Source organism: Aotus nancymaae, unplaced genomic scaffold (assembly GCF_030222135.1).
Source record: "Aotus nancymaae isolate 86718 unplaced genomic scaffold, 86718_ANA_hifiasm-v0.15.2.pri h1tg000018l, whole genome shotgun sequence".
Taxonomy (NCBI): Eukaryota; Metazoa; Chordata; class Mammalia; order Primates; family Aotidae; genus Aotus; species Aotus nancymaae.
Window position 1 is genome coordinate 6,911,664 of NW_026988430.1, and position 14,829 is coordinate 6,926,492.

The window sequence follows — 14,829 nt, forward strand, 5'->3', positions numbered from 1 at the left end:
AGAGCAGATGCTAAGATGGCCGGGGAGCGAGAAAGCTCTAGCTGCTTTTAAGATGTTCTCTGTTTTTGACTTTCAGTATTTTTACCATGGTATGTGTGTTTGTGGATCTTTTGGTATTCATTCAACTTGGAATTCATTGAGTTTCCTGATTGTGTAGGTTATTTATTTATTTATTTTGAGACAGAGTCTTGCTGTGTCGTTCAGACTAGAGTGCAGTGGCATGATCTTGGCTCACTGCAACCTTCACCTTCCGGGTTCAAGTGATTCTTCTGCCTCAGCCTCCAGAGTAGCTGGGACTACAGGCATGTGCCAACATGCCGGGCTAATTTTTGTGTTTTCAGTAGAGACAGGGTTTCACTATATTGGCCAGGCTGGTCTCAAACTCCTGACCTTGTGATCTTCCTTCCTCGGCCTCCCAAAGCGCTGGGATTACAGGCGTGAGCCACCATGCCCGGCCTTAGGTTGTTATTTTTTTAAAAAATCCAGGAAGTTGCTGGCCATTAATTGAATATTTTTTTCTTCCTCTTTCCCTTTCTCATCTCCTTCCAATATTCTCAGTATGCATAAGTTAATGTGATTAATCATGTGCCATATTTTGCTGAGATTCTGTTCATTTTTCTTCATTCTTTTTGTTTTTCATTTGAATAATGTCTATTGACGTATATTCGTACTCAACTGAATTTTTCTTCTGCCAGTTCAAATATAATGTCGAGCCTTCTCTAGTGAATTTTTAATTTTAGTTATTCTACCTTTCAACTCCAGAATTTCCATTTTATCATTTATTATAATTTCTGTTCCTTTATTGATATTCTCTACTTGGAGTTGTATTGTTGTGATACTTTCCTGTACTTCTTTAATTATGCTTTTCTTTAATTCCATGGACATATTTATAATGATTATGCTGAAGTCTTTTTCTGTTCAATCTGATAACTGTTTCCTCTTACTTGCAGTTTCCCTTGTCTGCTTCCCCCGTCATACCCCACCCTATCATAACCACAGAAAGTATGGTTCATGCTTCCTTGTTTCTTTTCATGCCTCATATATAAAAATATTAGTTGGACTCTTGCTCTGTTGCCCAGGCTGGAGTGCATTGGTGTAATTTCAACTTACTGCAACCTCTGCCTCCTGGGTCAAGCAATTCTCTTGCCTGAGTAGCTGGGATTACAGGTGTCTACCACTATGCCTGGCTAATTTTTATATTTTTAGTACAGATGGGGTTTCACTATGTTGGCCAGGCTGTTCTTGAACTCCTGACCTTCATTGATCCACCCACCTCAGCCTCCCAAAGTGCGGGGATTACAGACATTAAGCTACCACATCTGGCCTATATATATATTTGGTTGGAAACTGGACTTTTCAGATACTGTATTGTAGGAACTCTGAGTATTGGCCTCCCACCTCTGGAGCCTCTTATTATTTGTTTATTTGTTTAGTGACTGCATAGACTATTTTAATGAAGGCAATTGCCCCTATCTTGGTCCATTTGTCTTGCTGTAAAGGAATACCTGAGACTGGATAATTTATAAAGAAAAGAGGTTTATTGGGCTCATGGCTCTGAAGGCTGTACAAGAAGCATGACATCAATATCTGCTTCTGGTGAGGGCTTCAGGCTGCTTCCATTCATTGCATAAAGGGAAGGGGAACCAGTGAGATCACACGGTGAGAGTGGAAATGAGAGATGGGGGGGATGTGCCAGACTCTTTTTGACAACCAGCTGTTGCAGGAACTAAGAATAAGAACTCACTCATTCTTCCAAGAATGGCACCAAACCATTCAGGAGGGAAATGCCTCCATGACTCAGATACCTTCCAATAAGGCCCCACCTCCAGGACTGGGGAACACATTTCAACATGAGACTTAGTGGGGCCAAACAAACCATATCCAAACCATAGTACCCTGACAGTGCTAAACCTTTGATGTTGCTCCTCAAGGAGGCACAGCTTTGGGTGTGCCTACTGTCAGCCTCAAATGACAGTGATATTGATAGGGCTCTCTTCCTAAATGGTTACCAGATTTAACAGCTGTTGAACTCCACTAATTGTTAGCTAATTATTTTCAACAATGCTATAGAGCATAAAAATTTTTCTATAAACTAATACAATTAAATTTTGGCTCCTTTAAATAGTTTCTAAAGTTAGTATTTGATTTTTTTTTTTTAAGATGGAGTCTCATTCTGTTGCCCAGGCTGGAGTCCAGTGGCACGATCTTGGCTTAGTGCAACCTCAACCCCCCGGGTTCCACCAATTCTCCTGCCTCATCCTCCGAAGTGGCTGGGACTACAGGTGCATGCCACCACGCCTGGCTAATTTTTGTATTTTTAGTAGAGATGGGATTTCACCATATTTGCTATGCTGGTCTTGAACTCCTGACCTCAAGTGATCCACCCACCTCGGCCTCTCAAGGTGCTGGGATTACAGGAACTAAGAGTAAGACTGCTGTTGTCTTAGATTCAAGGCGCCCGGCCTAAACTTAGTGTTTGATATTCTGATCCTGAAAAAACTCCTCCCAGCCATTATATGTTCCAGTTCTCTTCTGCAAACTAGCCAGCCTATAGTTGAGGCTGTATCTTCATTAAATTCATGAATCTTTTCCCACATGCCTTTCACCACAACATTTACCATTCTTGAATGTGCCCTTAGGCTTGAACTCCAAACCACTGCAAATCAAGTCAGTTCCTCGCAGAAGAGATTAGGAGCTATCTCTCTAGGTAAAATTATTGAATCAGGGTTTTTGAGCTAGAAGTGGAAACAATGGTAAGCTTCTTTCTGAGTGATACTCTGCTCCAGGAGCCAAGCACTTGATGGGAGTAGGGACAGTGGCCTGAAGTCCTCTTGACTTGCCTCTCTGGCTGTGAAACCACTGCCTTATGAGCCAGGGCAGGGGTGATCCAGGCTTCAGTATTCCCAGCACACTGAACTTAAGGTATAGCCTCCATTTTATGAGTAGGGGCTGGATAGAAGAAGGGAGTCCCCACCTCCCAACCACACTCACCCAGGACTTAGCCTCATCAACAGGTGGTTAGCTGGTAGCAGGATGAGAAGCACTAATGTCCTTCTTCTTCTGGGAAGACAGCCCTCCTACTAGGACCTGGGTGAGAGAGCCCAGTGTCCTTGGTCTGTGGGAAGAGGGGACGTGTTCTCGTCAGTAGCAGTCTTGAGTGGAGTCTTTACTTGACTAGCTGACAGTGAGGAGCGAAGAAGCAGTCTTGGTTCAAATACCACAAACTATTGCCTTTCTTACTGAATAGTCATAGATTTCCTTGAGTTGATGTTTCTTTACTTGCTGTTTGTCCTTAGGACCATTTCCAGAGCTTGTCAGTGGTTGATTTTTGAAAAGTAGTTTTGGCTGGGCACAGTGGCTCATGCCTGTAATCCTAGCACATCGGGAGGCCGAGGTGGGTGGATCACCTGAGATCAGGAGTTCGAGACCAGCCTGGCCAACATGGCAAAACCCCGTCTCAGCTAAAACTGCAAAAATTAGATGGGTGTGGTGGCAGATGCCTATAATCCCAGCTACTCAGGAGCCTGAGGCAGGAGAATCGCTTGAACCTGTGGGACTAAGGTTGCAGTGAGCCGAGATTGTGCCACTTAACTCCAGCCTGGGTGAAATGTGAAATTCTGTCTCAAAACAACCCCCCAAACCCCAAAAAACTTGTTTTTCCCAGTCTCACTGGGGACTGGGTTAGTAGAGCTGCTCACACTGTCGGACTGGAAGTTGATTTCCCTTCCTCCCTTTTTTTTTTTTTTTTTTTGAGACAGAATCTTGCTCTGTCACCCAGGCTGGAGTATAGTAGCACAATCTTGGCTCACTACAACTTCTGCCTCCCAAGTTCAAGTGATTCTCCTGCTTCAGCATCCTGAGAAGCTGTGATTACAGGCATGCACCACCACACCCGGCTAATTTTTTATAGTTTTGGTAGAGATGGGGTTTCACCATGTTGGCCAGGCTGGTCTTGAACGCCTGACCTCGTGATCCACCTGCCTTGGCCTCCCAAAGTGAGGCATGAGCCACAGTGCTCGGCCCTTCCCCCAATTTTTTATTTTAAAAAATTCAAACCTACAGAAAAGTTGAAAGAATAATACAGTGAATTCCTATACACCTTTCATCTAGATTGATAAGGCATTAACATTTTGACACATTTGTGGGCTTTCTTCTCTCTCTCTCTCGTCATATATGTATGCGTGTATATGTGTCTGTATGTGTATTAGGTCTATATTTGTGTGTGTGCTTACATACATATTTGTCTTTTTAAAATTTTGTTGGCTCACACATTTGAAAGTATATTGCAGACATTTTAAAACTTCATCCATAAATATTTCAGTGTTTATTTCCTAAGACATGAGTATTCTTCTGTACAACCTTAATATTATCACAGTGAAGAATAATACTAAACCAATAATATCATTTAATCTATAGTTCATATTTAAATTTTTTTCTTTTTTCCTAGAGGGTCAACCCTGATTTCTTTTTTCTTCTAAATTTTCTTAATCATTTAAAAAATGAGTTTTACTTTTGTTTTTAAAATCCAGGAGTCAGTCAAGTTTTACATAACATATTTGGTTATTGCCTTTAAAAATCTCCATTAATTTTATTTTGGTAGAATTATTTACATTTCTAAGAAATACAGAGGAAACCCTGGTACACTTTACCAAGTTCCCCCATGGTGATATCTGTATTTTCTTTTCTTTCTTTCTTTTTTTTTTTTTTTTGAGATGGAGTTTCACTCTTGTCACCCAGGCTGGAATGCAATGGCACGATCTCGGCTCACTGCAACCTCTGGGTTCAAGTGATTCTCTTGCCTCAGCCTCCCGAATAGCTGGGGTTACAGGCACCTGCCACCATGCCCAGCTAATTTTTGTATTTTTGGTAGAGACAGGGCTTCACCATGTTGGCCAAGATGGTCTCAAACTCCTGACCTCAGATGATCCACCCACCCCGGCCTCCCAATGTGCTGGGATTACAGGCATGAGCCACCGTGCCCGGCCATGGTGACATCTTTCAAAACTATAGTACAATACCACAACCAGGATTTTGACATTGATCCAGCCAAGATATGGAACATTTCTATCACCATAAGGATCCTTCCCCCGTTATCCTTTTATAGCCACACCCAAATCCTTTCTTCCTAACCCCCTCCTTCATCCCTGAAAATCACTAATCTGTATGAAATTTCTACAATTTTGTCATTTCAAGAATGCTATATAAATAGGATTATATAGGATACAACCTTTGGAATTGGCTTTTTTCTCTAAGTATAATCCTCTGGAAGTTAATCCAGGTTGTGTGTATCAATAGCTTGTTTCATTTTTATTGCTGACTTATACAGATGCACCAGTCTGTTTAATTATTTACTCACTAAAGGACTTCTGGGTTATATATATCCTGGTGTTTTACTATTACTAATGAATCTGCTGTGAACATGAACATTTGTGTACAGACTTTTGTGTGAACATAAGTTTTCATTGCTCTGAGGTAAAATGCTTATAGTGCGGTTGCTAGGTTGTATGATGGTTACATGCTTAGCTTTTTAAGAAACTTCTGAGGCTGGGTGCAGTGGCTCACGCCTGTAATCCCAACACTTTGGGAGACCGAGGCTAGTGGATCACGAGGTCAAGAGTTTGAGACCAGCCTGGCCAATATGGTGAAACCCCATCTCTACTAAAAATACAAAAATTAGCCAGGCATGGTGGCGCATGCCTGTAGTCCCAGCTACTCTGGAGGCTGAGGCAGAAGAATCGCTTGACTGGGAAGGCGGAGGTTGCAGTGAGCCAAGATCGCACTATTGCACTCCAGCCTGGGTAACAGAGAGAGTCTCTGTCTCAAAAAAAAAAAAAAAAAAAGGAAACTGCTGAACTGTTTTCCAGAATGGCTATACCATTGTACCTTCTCACCAGTTATGTTATTTACCTACTTTCTCTTCATTTTCACCAGCATTTGGTGTTGTCATTATTTTTTCTTTTAACCATTCTGATAGATATACAGTGATATTAGTGTTTTAATTTTCATTTCTCTAATGGCTAATGTGGTTGAAAATCTTTTCATGTGCAAACTTGTCATATATATATCCTCTTTGTTGAAATGTTTGTTCATGTCTTTCACCCATTTTCTAATTGGATTTTTTGTTTTTTTTTTACTGTTGAGTTCTTTATATATTTTTGGTACTCATTCTTTGTTGGATGTATGGTTTGTAAATATTTGTCCTTTCATCCTTGTAACAGGGTCTTTCACACAGAAAAACTTTTGATGAAGTCCAGCTTATTACTTTTTCCTTTTATAGATTTTTTTTTTTTTATTTGAGATAGAGTGTCTCTCTGTTGCCTAGGCTGGAGTGCAGTGGCACGATCTTTGCTCACTGCAGCCTCCTCCTCCCGGGTTCAAGCAATTCTCCTGCCTCAGCCTCCCAAGTAGCTGGGTTTACAGGTGCCAACCATCATGTCTGGCTAATTTTTGTATTTTTTTTTTTTAGTAGAGATGGGGTTTCACCACATTGTCCAGGCTGGTCTCGAACTCCTGACCTCAAGTGATAGTGATTCCCCGCCTTGGCCTCCTAAAGTGCTGGAATTTCAGATGTGAGCCACTGTGACCTGCCTTATAGATCTTCTTTTGGCATCAAGTCTAAAAATTCTTTGCCTAGGCTTGCATCCCAGAGATTTTCCCCTATCTTTTTCTAAATGTTTTATAGATGTACATCTTATGTGTTGTTTTGAGTTAATTTTTCTGTAGGGCGTGAGACTCAGGTTCATCTTTTTGCCTATGGATGTGCATTTGAGAAACATCTTCCCCCATTGAAGTGTTTTAGCACCTTTGTCAGAAATCATTTGGGCATATTTGTGTGTACTTCTTTCTCAGTTCTCTATTTGGTTGCATTGATCTGTGTCTGTCCCTCTGTCAATATCACAGTCTTGATTACTGTAGGTATGTAAGTCTTGAAACTGAATAGACTGATTCTTCCCACCTTATTGTTCTTTTTCAAATTTGTTTTAGCTACTCTAGTTCCTTTCCATTTCCATATACATTTTAGTATACTCTTGCCTATATCTATATAAAATTTTTCTGGGATTTTGGTAGTAATCATGAAAATCTGTATAATAATTTGGATAAAATTGACATCTTTACTACATTATGTTTTCCAACCTATAAGCATGGTATATTTCACTCTATTTAAGTCTTCTTTGATTTCTTTTATCAGCATTTTGTAGTTTTCAGCAACAAGTCCTGCACATTTTGTTAGATTTATACCTAAGTATTTTGTTTTTTGCAGGCAATTAAAAACAGTATTTATTATGTTTTTAATTTCAGTATCCATGTGCTTATTGCTAGTACATAGAGACACACTTTTTTTTTTTTTTTTTTACTAGAGATGTGGTCTCATTATGTTGCTCATACTGGAACACAGTGGCTACTCATAGGCACAATTATTGTGCATTACAGCCTCAAACTACTGGCCTAAACCAATCCTCCTGTGCCCAGCTCAACTGATTTTTGTATGTTCATCATATATCCTGAAGACTTACTGAATTTACTTATTAGTTTTAATTTTTTTTTAATTAGGTTGCTTTGCCTTTTTTTTTTTTTGAGATGAAGTCTCGCTCCGTTGCCCAGGCTGGAGTGCAATGGCGTGATCTTGGCTCACTGCAACCTCCACCTCCTGGGTTCAAGTGATTCTCCTGCCTCAGCCTCCTGAGTAGCTGAGATTACAGGTGTGCACCACCACACCTGGCTAATTTTTGTATTTTTAGTAGAGGTGGGGTTTCACTATGTTGGTCAGGCTCATCTCAAACTCCCGACCTCAGGTGATCCTCCCACCTCAGCCTCCCAGAGTGCTGGGATTACAGGCGTGAGCCACCTTGCCCAGCCACTTTGCATTTAAGAAAAATTATGCTTTATTTTGTTTATTTTTTTTTTTGAGATGGAGTCTGGAGTGCAGTGGACCCAGCTCACTGCAACCTCTGCCTCCCTGGTTTAAGCGATTCTCGTGCCTCACCCTCCTAAGTAGCTGGGATTACAGGCGTTCACCACCACATCCTGCTAATTTTTGTATTATTAGTAGAGATGGGGTTTCACCATGTTGGCCATGCTGGTCTCGAACTCCTGATCAAGTTATTCACCTGCCTCAGCCTCCTAAAGTGCTGGGATTATAGGTGTGAGCCACTGTGCCTGGCCAAAATCATGCGTTTTTAAACTGACAGATAAAATTTTATGTATTTAACATGTAGAACTGTGATGTTTTGGAATAGTATACATTGTGTTAATTAACATATGTGTTACTTCACATAGTTATCATTTTTGTGGTGAGAGCATTTAACTTCTAGTCTTAGCATTTTTCAAGGATACAAAATATTGTTATTAAGTATAGTCACCATGTTGTGCAATAGATATCTTGAACACATTCCTCCTGTCTAACTGAAATTTTGTATCCTTTGACCAGTATTTCTCCACTGCCCTCCTACCCCAGTTGCTTTACATTTTCTATGTAGACAATAATGTCATCTGCAAACAGGAACAGTTTTATTTCTTCCTTTCCAATCTGCAGGTCTTTCATTTCCCTTTCTTGTCATTTTGCACAAGTTAGAATTTCAGGGCTGTGTTAAATAAGACCAATGAGAGTGAACATCCTTGCCTTGTCCCTGATCTTAGGGGAAAGCATTTAGTTGCTCTCTATTAAGTATAGGTTAGCTGTAAGCTTTTGTAGATGTTCTTTATCAAGTTAAGGAATTTCCCTTCTATTTCTATTTCTTTTTAGAGTATCATGAATGGATATTGGATCTTGACAAATGATTTTTTCTACATTGATTAATGTTATCATGTGGTTTTCCTCTTTAGTACATTCATATGGTGGATTACCTGGATTGTTTTGTTTTCAAATATTGAACCAGCCTTGCATTTCTGGAATAAGTCCCACTTGATCATGGTGTGTAATTATTTTTATATATTGCTTCTACTTGCTAATATTTTGTTAAGGAGTTTAAGGAGTTATGTGTCTATTCATGAAGGATATTGGTCTGCAGTTTTCTTTTTCTTTTATCTGCCACCCTGCCCGGCTAATTTTTGCATTTAAGTAGAGACAAGGTTTCACCATGTTGATCAGGCTAGTCTCAAACTGCTGACTGCAGGTGATCCACCCACCTTGGCCTCCCAAAGTGCTGAGAGTACAGGTGTGAGTCTTGCAAAATAATTTGTCATTGTTTTTATTTTCTAGGGAAGGGTATAATTAATTACCTTATCTATTATTTATAAAATTTTAAGTTTAGTGTTTCTGTTTTAAGAGTTTTTAAATTACAAATTCAATTTTCTCAGTAGTTATCAGGCTATCCAAATTATCTGTTTCATACTGGGGGAGTTGTGGTAATTTGTGTTTTTTCAGTAATTAGTCCATTTCATCTACATTGTCAAATTTATATGTGTAGAATTGTTTGTAATTATGCTTTCATTCTAATAGCTGGTAATCTGTGTCTTCTCTCTTTTTTCTTTGTTAGCCTTGCTAGAGGTTTGTCAATTTTATTAATCTTGTGAAGAATCAATACTTTGTTTCATTGATTTTCTCTATTGTGTTTCTGTTTTCAATTTTACTGATTTATTTTTATATTTTCTTTCTTTTGCTTGTTTTATGTTTATTTTGACCTTCATCTTCTATGTTCTTGAGATGAGAGTAGAGACTATTGATTTGAGACTTCTTTTTTCTAATGTAAGCATTTAGTGTTATAAATTTCCCTCTCAGCATTTCTTTAACTATGTCTCACAAATTTTGATACTCACTTTTATTCAGTTTATTTCTTTTAAGAAATTTTAAAAAATACATTAAACTGGACAGGTGCCAGTTTTTACGCCTGTAATCCTAGCACTTTGGGAAGCCGAGGCGGGCAGATCATGAGGTCAGGAGTTCAAGACTAGCCTGGCCAACATAGTGAAACCCTGTCTCTACTAAAAATACAAAAAATTAGCTGGGCGTGGTGGCGGGCACCTGTAATCCCAGCTACTCAGGAGGCTGAGGCAGGGGAATCGCTTGAACCCAGGAGGCGGAGGTTGCAGTAAGCCGATTTTGCACCATTGCACTCTAGCCCGGGTGACAGTGTGAGACTCTGTCTCAAAAAACAAAACATTAAACTGAATAAAAATGAATATCAAAAATTAATATCTTTGACCCATGGATGATTTTAGAAATGTGTTGTCCAGTTTTCAAGCATTCGGAGACTTTCTTCATTATCTTCCCGTTAACTTCTTTCTAGTTTGATTCCACTAGAGCACACTCTGTATGACTTCTATTCTTTCAAATGTGTTGTGTTTTTAAAAAGTGTTACTGAGATATAATCCACATACCATATGTTTCACCCACTTAAAATGTACAATTCAGTGGCCCTTTTAATATTTGTAGAGTTGTGCAAACATCACCACAGTCAATTTTGGAACATTTTCATTATTCCTAAAAGAAATCCTACACTCTTTAGCTGTCACCTTCTTCCTCCCCATTCAGTTCTTTATTGAGCTTTGTTTTATGGTCCAGGGTAGGGTGTAAGGATATGTTCGGTGAATACTTGAAAAGAATGTTTGTTTTGCTATTGTTGGGTAGAGTGTTCTGTAAATATCTGTTAGATCCTGTTATTCAGTGGTGTTAAGTTCTTCTCAACTCCATGTTGATTTTTTTGTCTAATTGTTCTATCATTTGTTAAGACAGGGTGTTGAGTCTCCAACTATAATGATGGATTTGTCTTGTTTTTCTTTCAGGATCTTTTCTTGATCCTTTTATTCCTCTCTCTCTTGAAATTTTCTTTTCTCTGAAGTCTATTTTATGTTATTAATATAGCCATTCCTTTCTTTCCATTAATGTTTTCATGATATGTTTTATTCTTTTAATTTCAACCAACATATATTGTTATACATATATCTATATATTTCAATTGAGACGGAATCTTGCTCTGTCACCCAGGCTGGAGTGCAGCAGCGCAATCTTGGCTCACTGCAACTTCTGCCACCTGGGTTCAAGCAATTCTTGTGCCTCAACCTCCTGAGTAGCTGGGACTACTGGCACGTGCCACCATGCCCAGCTAATTTTTTTTGTATTATTAGTAGAGATGGGGTTTTATCATGTTGTCCCTGCTGGTCTCAAACTCCTGACCTCAGGTGATCCACCTGCTGTGGCCTCCTAAAGTGCTGGGATTACAGGCGTGAGCCACTGTGCCTGGCCTAAAGCAGGTTTCTTTCTTTCTTTTTTTTTTTTTTGAGACTGAGTTTTGCTCTTATTTTCCGGGCTGGAGTGCAATGGTGTGATCTCGGCTCACCACAACCTCCGCCTCCTGGGTTCAGACAATTCTCCTGCCTCAGCCTCCTGAGTAGCTGGGATTACAGGCACACGCCACCATGCCCAGCTAATTTTTTGTATTTTTAGTAGAGACAGGGTTTCACCATGTTGACCAGATGGTCTCGATCTCTTGACCTCGTGATCCACCCGCCTTGGCCTCCCAAAGTGCTGGGATTACAGGTGTGAGCCACCGCGCCCAGCCCAGCAGATTTCTTATAGCTTTGTTTTTAAATTCACTCTGCTATCTCTGTCTTTTAATTGACATAATTAGATCATTTACGTTTATATAATTATTGATAGGTTGCGGCTTAAGTCTACCATTTTATTTATGTTTTTAAAAAATTTAGTTTGTCTTCCCCTTTTTTCTTTTTTCTTCTTGTCTTTGTAGATTATTTGAATATTTTTTAGAATTTCACTTTGATTTATCTAAATTGTTTTTGATTATTATCTCTTTGTATAGTGTTGCTAGTGATTGCTGTCAGTATTATATTACATGTATACGTATATAGGTATATATATGTGTGTGTGTATATATGTAACTTTTCACAGTGTTGTCATTTTACCACTTCAAGGAAGTGTAGAAACCTATACTTTCCCCATTTATAATTCTCTACATACATTTAGAAGCACTTCAGACAGGGTTATAATTTTTGCTTTCAACCATCGGTATAATTTAGAAGTCTTAAGAGGAGATAGAAATTTTATTGTAATTACATGTATTTTTGCTTACCATGTTATTTCTTTCTTCTTGATGTTTTTGGATTCCTTCTTTCATCATTTTTCATTCTGTTGCATGATCTTCCTTCTGCCATTCCTTTAGGGTAGATCTGCTGGCAACATGTTCTCTTATTTTCCTTTATCTGAGAATGTCTTGGTTTCCCTTTGATTCTTGAAGCATATGTTTACGAATCTAGAATTTTGTGTTGACACTTCTTTTCTTTCAGCACTTGAAAACTGTTGTGTCACTTCCTTCTGGCTTCCTTAGTTTCTGATAAGAAATCTGTTATTTGAATTGTTTTTCCCTTATAGGCGAAGTGTTGTTTCACTGCTTTTTGTCTTTTAGTCTTTTCAGAAGTTTGAGTATGATGTATTTTGGTGTGGATTTTATTGGGCTTTTAGTTTGTAGTTCAGCATTTTGAATCTGTAGATTTATGTCTTTTGCCAAATTTGGTAAGTTTTCAGCTATTAGTTTTTGAATGCTTTTTCAGCTCTGCCCTCTTTGTCTCTTTCCTGGACCCTGAGGACAAGAGTGTCGGATCTTTTATTTTAGTCTCAGTGGTGTTTGAGACTTTCTTCCTCCCTCCCTTCCTCCTTCCCTTCCTCCTTTTCTTTCCTTTTTTCCATCTTTCCTCCTGCTCCTCCTCTTTCTTCTTCATTTTTTTTGGCCAGTCTGTTTTCTTTCTGTTCTTTGTATTGGGTAATTTCTATTTTTACTTTTTTGAGACAACATCTCGCTGTGTTACCCAGGCTGGAGTGCAGTGGCATGGTCTCAGCTCACTGCAACCTCTGCCTCCCAGGTTCAAGCTATTCTCCTGCCTCAGCCTCCTGAGTAGCTGGGATTACAGGTGCCCTCCACAACGCCTAGCTACTTTTTTGTATTTTTAGTAAAGACAGAGTTTCACCATGTTGGCCAGGCTGCTCTGGAACTCCTGACCTAGTGATCCACCTGCCCCGGCCTCCCAAAGTGCTGGGGTTACAGTCGTGAGCCACTGCACCCGGTCTCTATTGTTTTCTGTTGAAATTCACTGATTATTTTGCTTGCCCCCTCATTCTATGTTAAATCTATCCATTTAGTTTGGTTACTGTGCTTTATTTTTCAATTCTAAAATTTCCATTTATATATATATATATTTGAGATGCAATTTCACTCTTGTGGCCCAGGCTGGGGTGCAATGGTGCGATCTTGGCTCACTGAATCCTCCTCCTCCCAGGTTCAAGCAATTCTCCTGCCTCAGCCTCCCGAGTAGATGAGATTACAGGCATGCATCACCACGCCCAGCTAATTTTGTATTTTTAGTACAGATGGTGTTTCTCCATGTTGGTCAGGTTGGTCTGGAACTCCCAGCCTTGGGTGATCCACCCACCTCAGCTGCCCAAAGTGCTGGGATTACAGACATGAGCCACCATGCCAGGCCAAAATATATATTTTTTATTTCTTTGCCAAGACTACTTTTTCATTTGTTTCAAGCACATTTGTTGTTGTTTGTTAAGGCATTTTTATGACATGTGCTTTAAAACCCTTGTCAGGTAGTTCTAATATCTGTGCTCTGTCAGTGCTAGTGTCTGTCAGTTGTCTTTTCTCTTTCAGTTTGGGATCTTCCTGGCTGTTTGTATAAGTGATACTCAATGGAAACTTCAACAATTTAAGTATTATGTTATTTGACTCTAAATCTTATTTAAACCTTCTGTTTTGACAGGCTGTTTTGGACACCACTGTAGCAGAAGAAGGGGGACATTCGCTTGTTACTTCTAGATGGGGGTAAATATCCAGGCTTTCTGCTCTGCTTCCATTGACACCCAATGGGCTGGGGGACCCTTGTTGCGGCTGGGTGGTTGTGGGTATTCTGGTTCTAAGCCTCCCTGATACCTCCCTGTCTGGGAGGGGTAGGAGTGTCTTGTGACTGCTTGCCACAATGCTTTCACTGTCACCATGGGGGAAGAGGAAGGAAGGGTGGCCTCGTTATCTCTGGGAAAATGTTAAGTCACTGAATCTCTATTAGTCCTCCTCTGACATGACCCCAGCAGGGAGAGGAAGAGCAGGGTGCTTCATCACTCCTGGTTGGGAGTGGAAGTCCAGGCTCTCCTGACACTGCTGGGGGGTGAGGGATGGGCTCCTTATTACTGCCATGCAGGGATGAAAGTCCATCCCAGTCCTTACTCTGCCTTGGTAGGGGTGTTGGATACCTTGCTACATCCTCACGAGACTGGAAGTCCAGGCTCCCCGCTCAGTCTTTGCTGGTAAATGGGCAGTTACTGTCTAAACGTGTTCCATCTCATTAGACTGTCCCCTTCCTGGTCCTTGGGCTAGAGACGGCAGGCTGTTCTTGGGGCTTTTCAGTCTGTGCCCCTTGGTGTTTTGAAGTTGTCTGCTTCTTCAGCTCCACGTCTGAGATAATGAAGCAAAAAAAGACCCAGTGAACCCATCACTGGGTTGTTCTGTGGGCCTCAAGGTACCTGGATCATTTACCTCCTCTCCCCCTTCCAGAACCTTCTTATGTTTGTATTATATCTAGTGTTGAGGGTTTTTATTACCACTTAGTGGGAAGAACAGGGAAAAGTATGTCTGCTCTGCCTTCCCTGGAGCTCACATCCACAACTTGTTTTTTGTTTGTTGTTTTAAAATAATTAGTTTTGTTTTTAAATGAAACTAAGTTTTCTTTGAAGAGGCCAAGCAAGTTGTCTGTTGGAGCTTCTCACAGTCAGAATCTGTCTAGCTCTTCCCTTGTGATTAGCTTCAAGCCATTTTGGCGAGCAGCTGTGTGGGCGATGCTGTGTAGTTCTCTAATCACAAGGAGGCACAGAGTGTCGAGGGG

The 14,829-nt window shown here is 40.1% G+C and overlaps 1 protein-coding gene across 2 annotated transcripts in view; it reads left to right on the forward strand.

Annotated features, from left to right (window-relative positions):
• Nucleotides 1–14,829, forward strand: part of SPECC1 (sperm antigen with calponin homology and coiled-coil domains 1) — a 308,899-nt gene that overhangs the window by 17,529 nt on the left and 276,541 nt on the right. The window contains exon 1 of one of the 2 annotated variants that reach the window (XM_064378211.1): nucleotides 13,699–13,775. The exons of the other annotated variant lie outside the window; for it this stretch is intronic. Within the exon in view, the coding sequence (XP_064234281.1) occupies nucleotides 13,770–13,775 (6 nt within the window). The 5' untranslated portion in view covers nucleotides 13,699–13,769. Of the gene's footprint in view, nucleotides 1–13,698; nucleotides 13,776–14,829 lie in introns of those variants that run through there. 2 annotated transcript variants of the gene reach the window in all.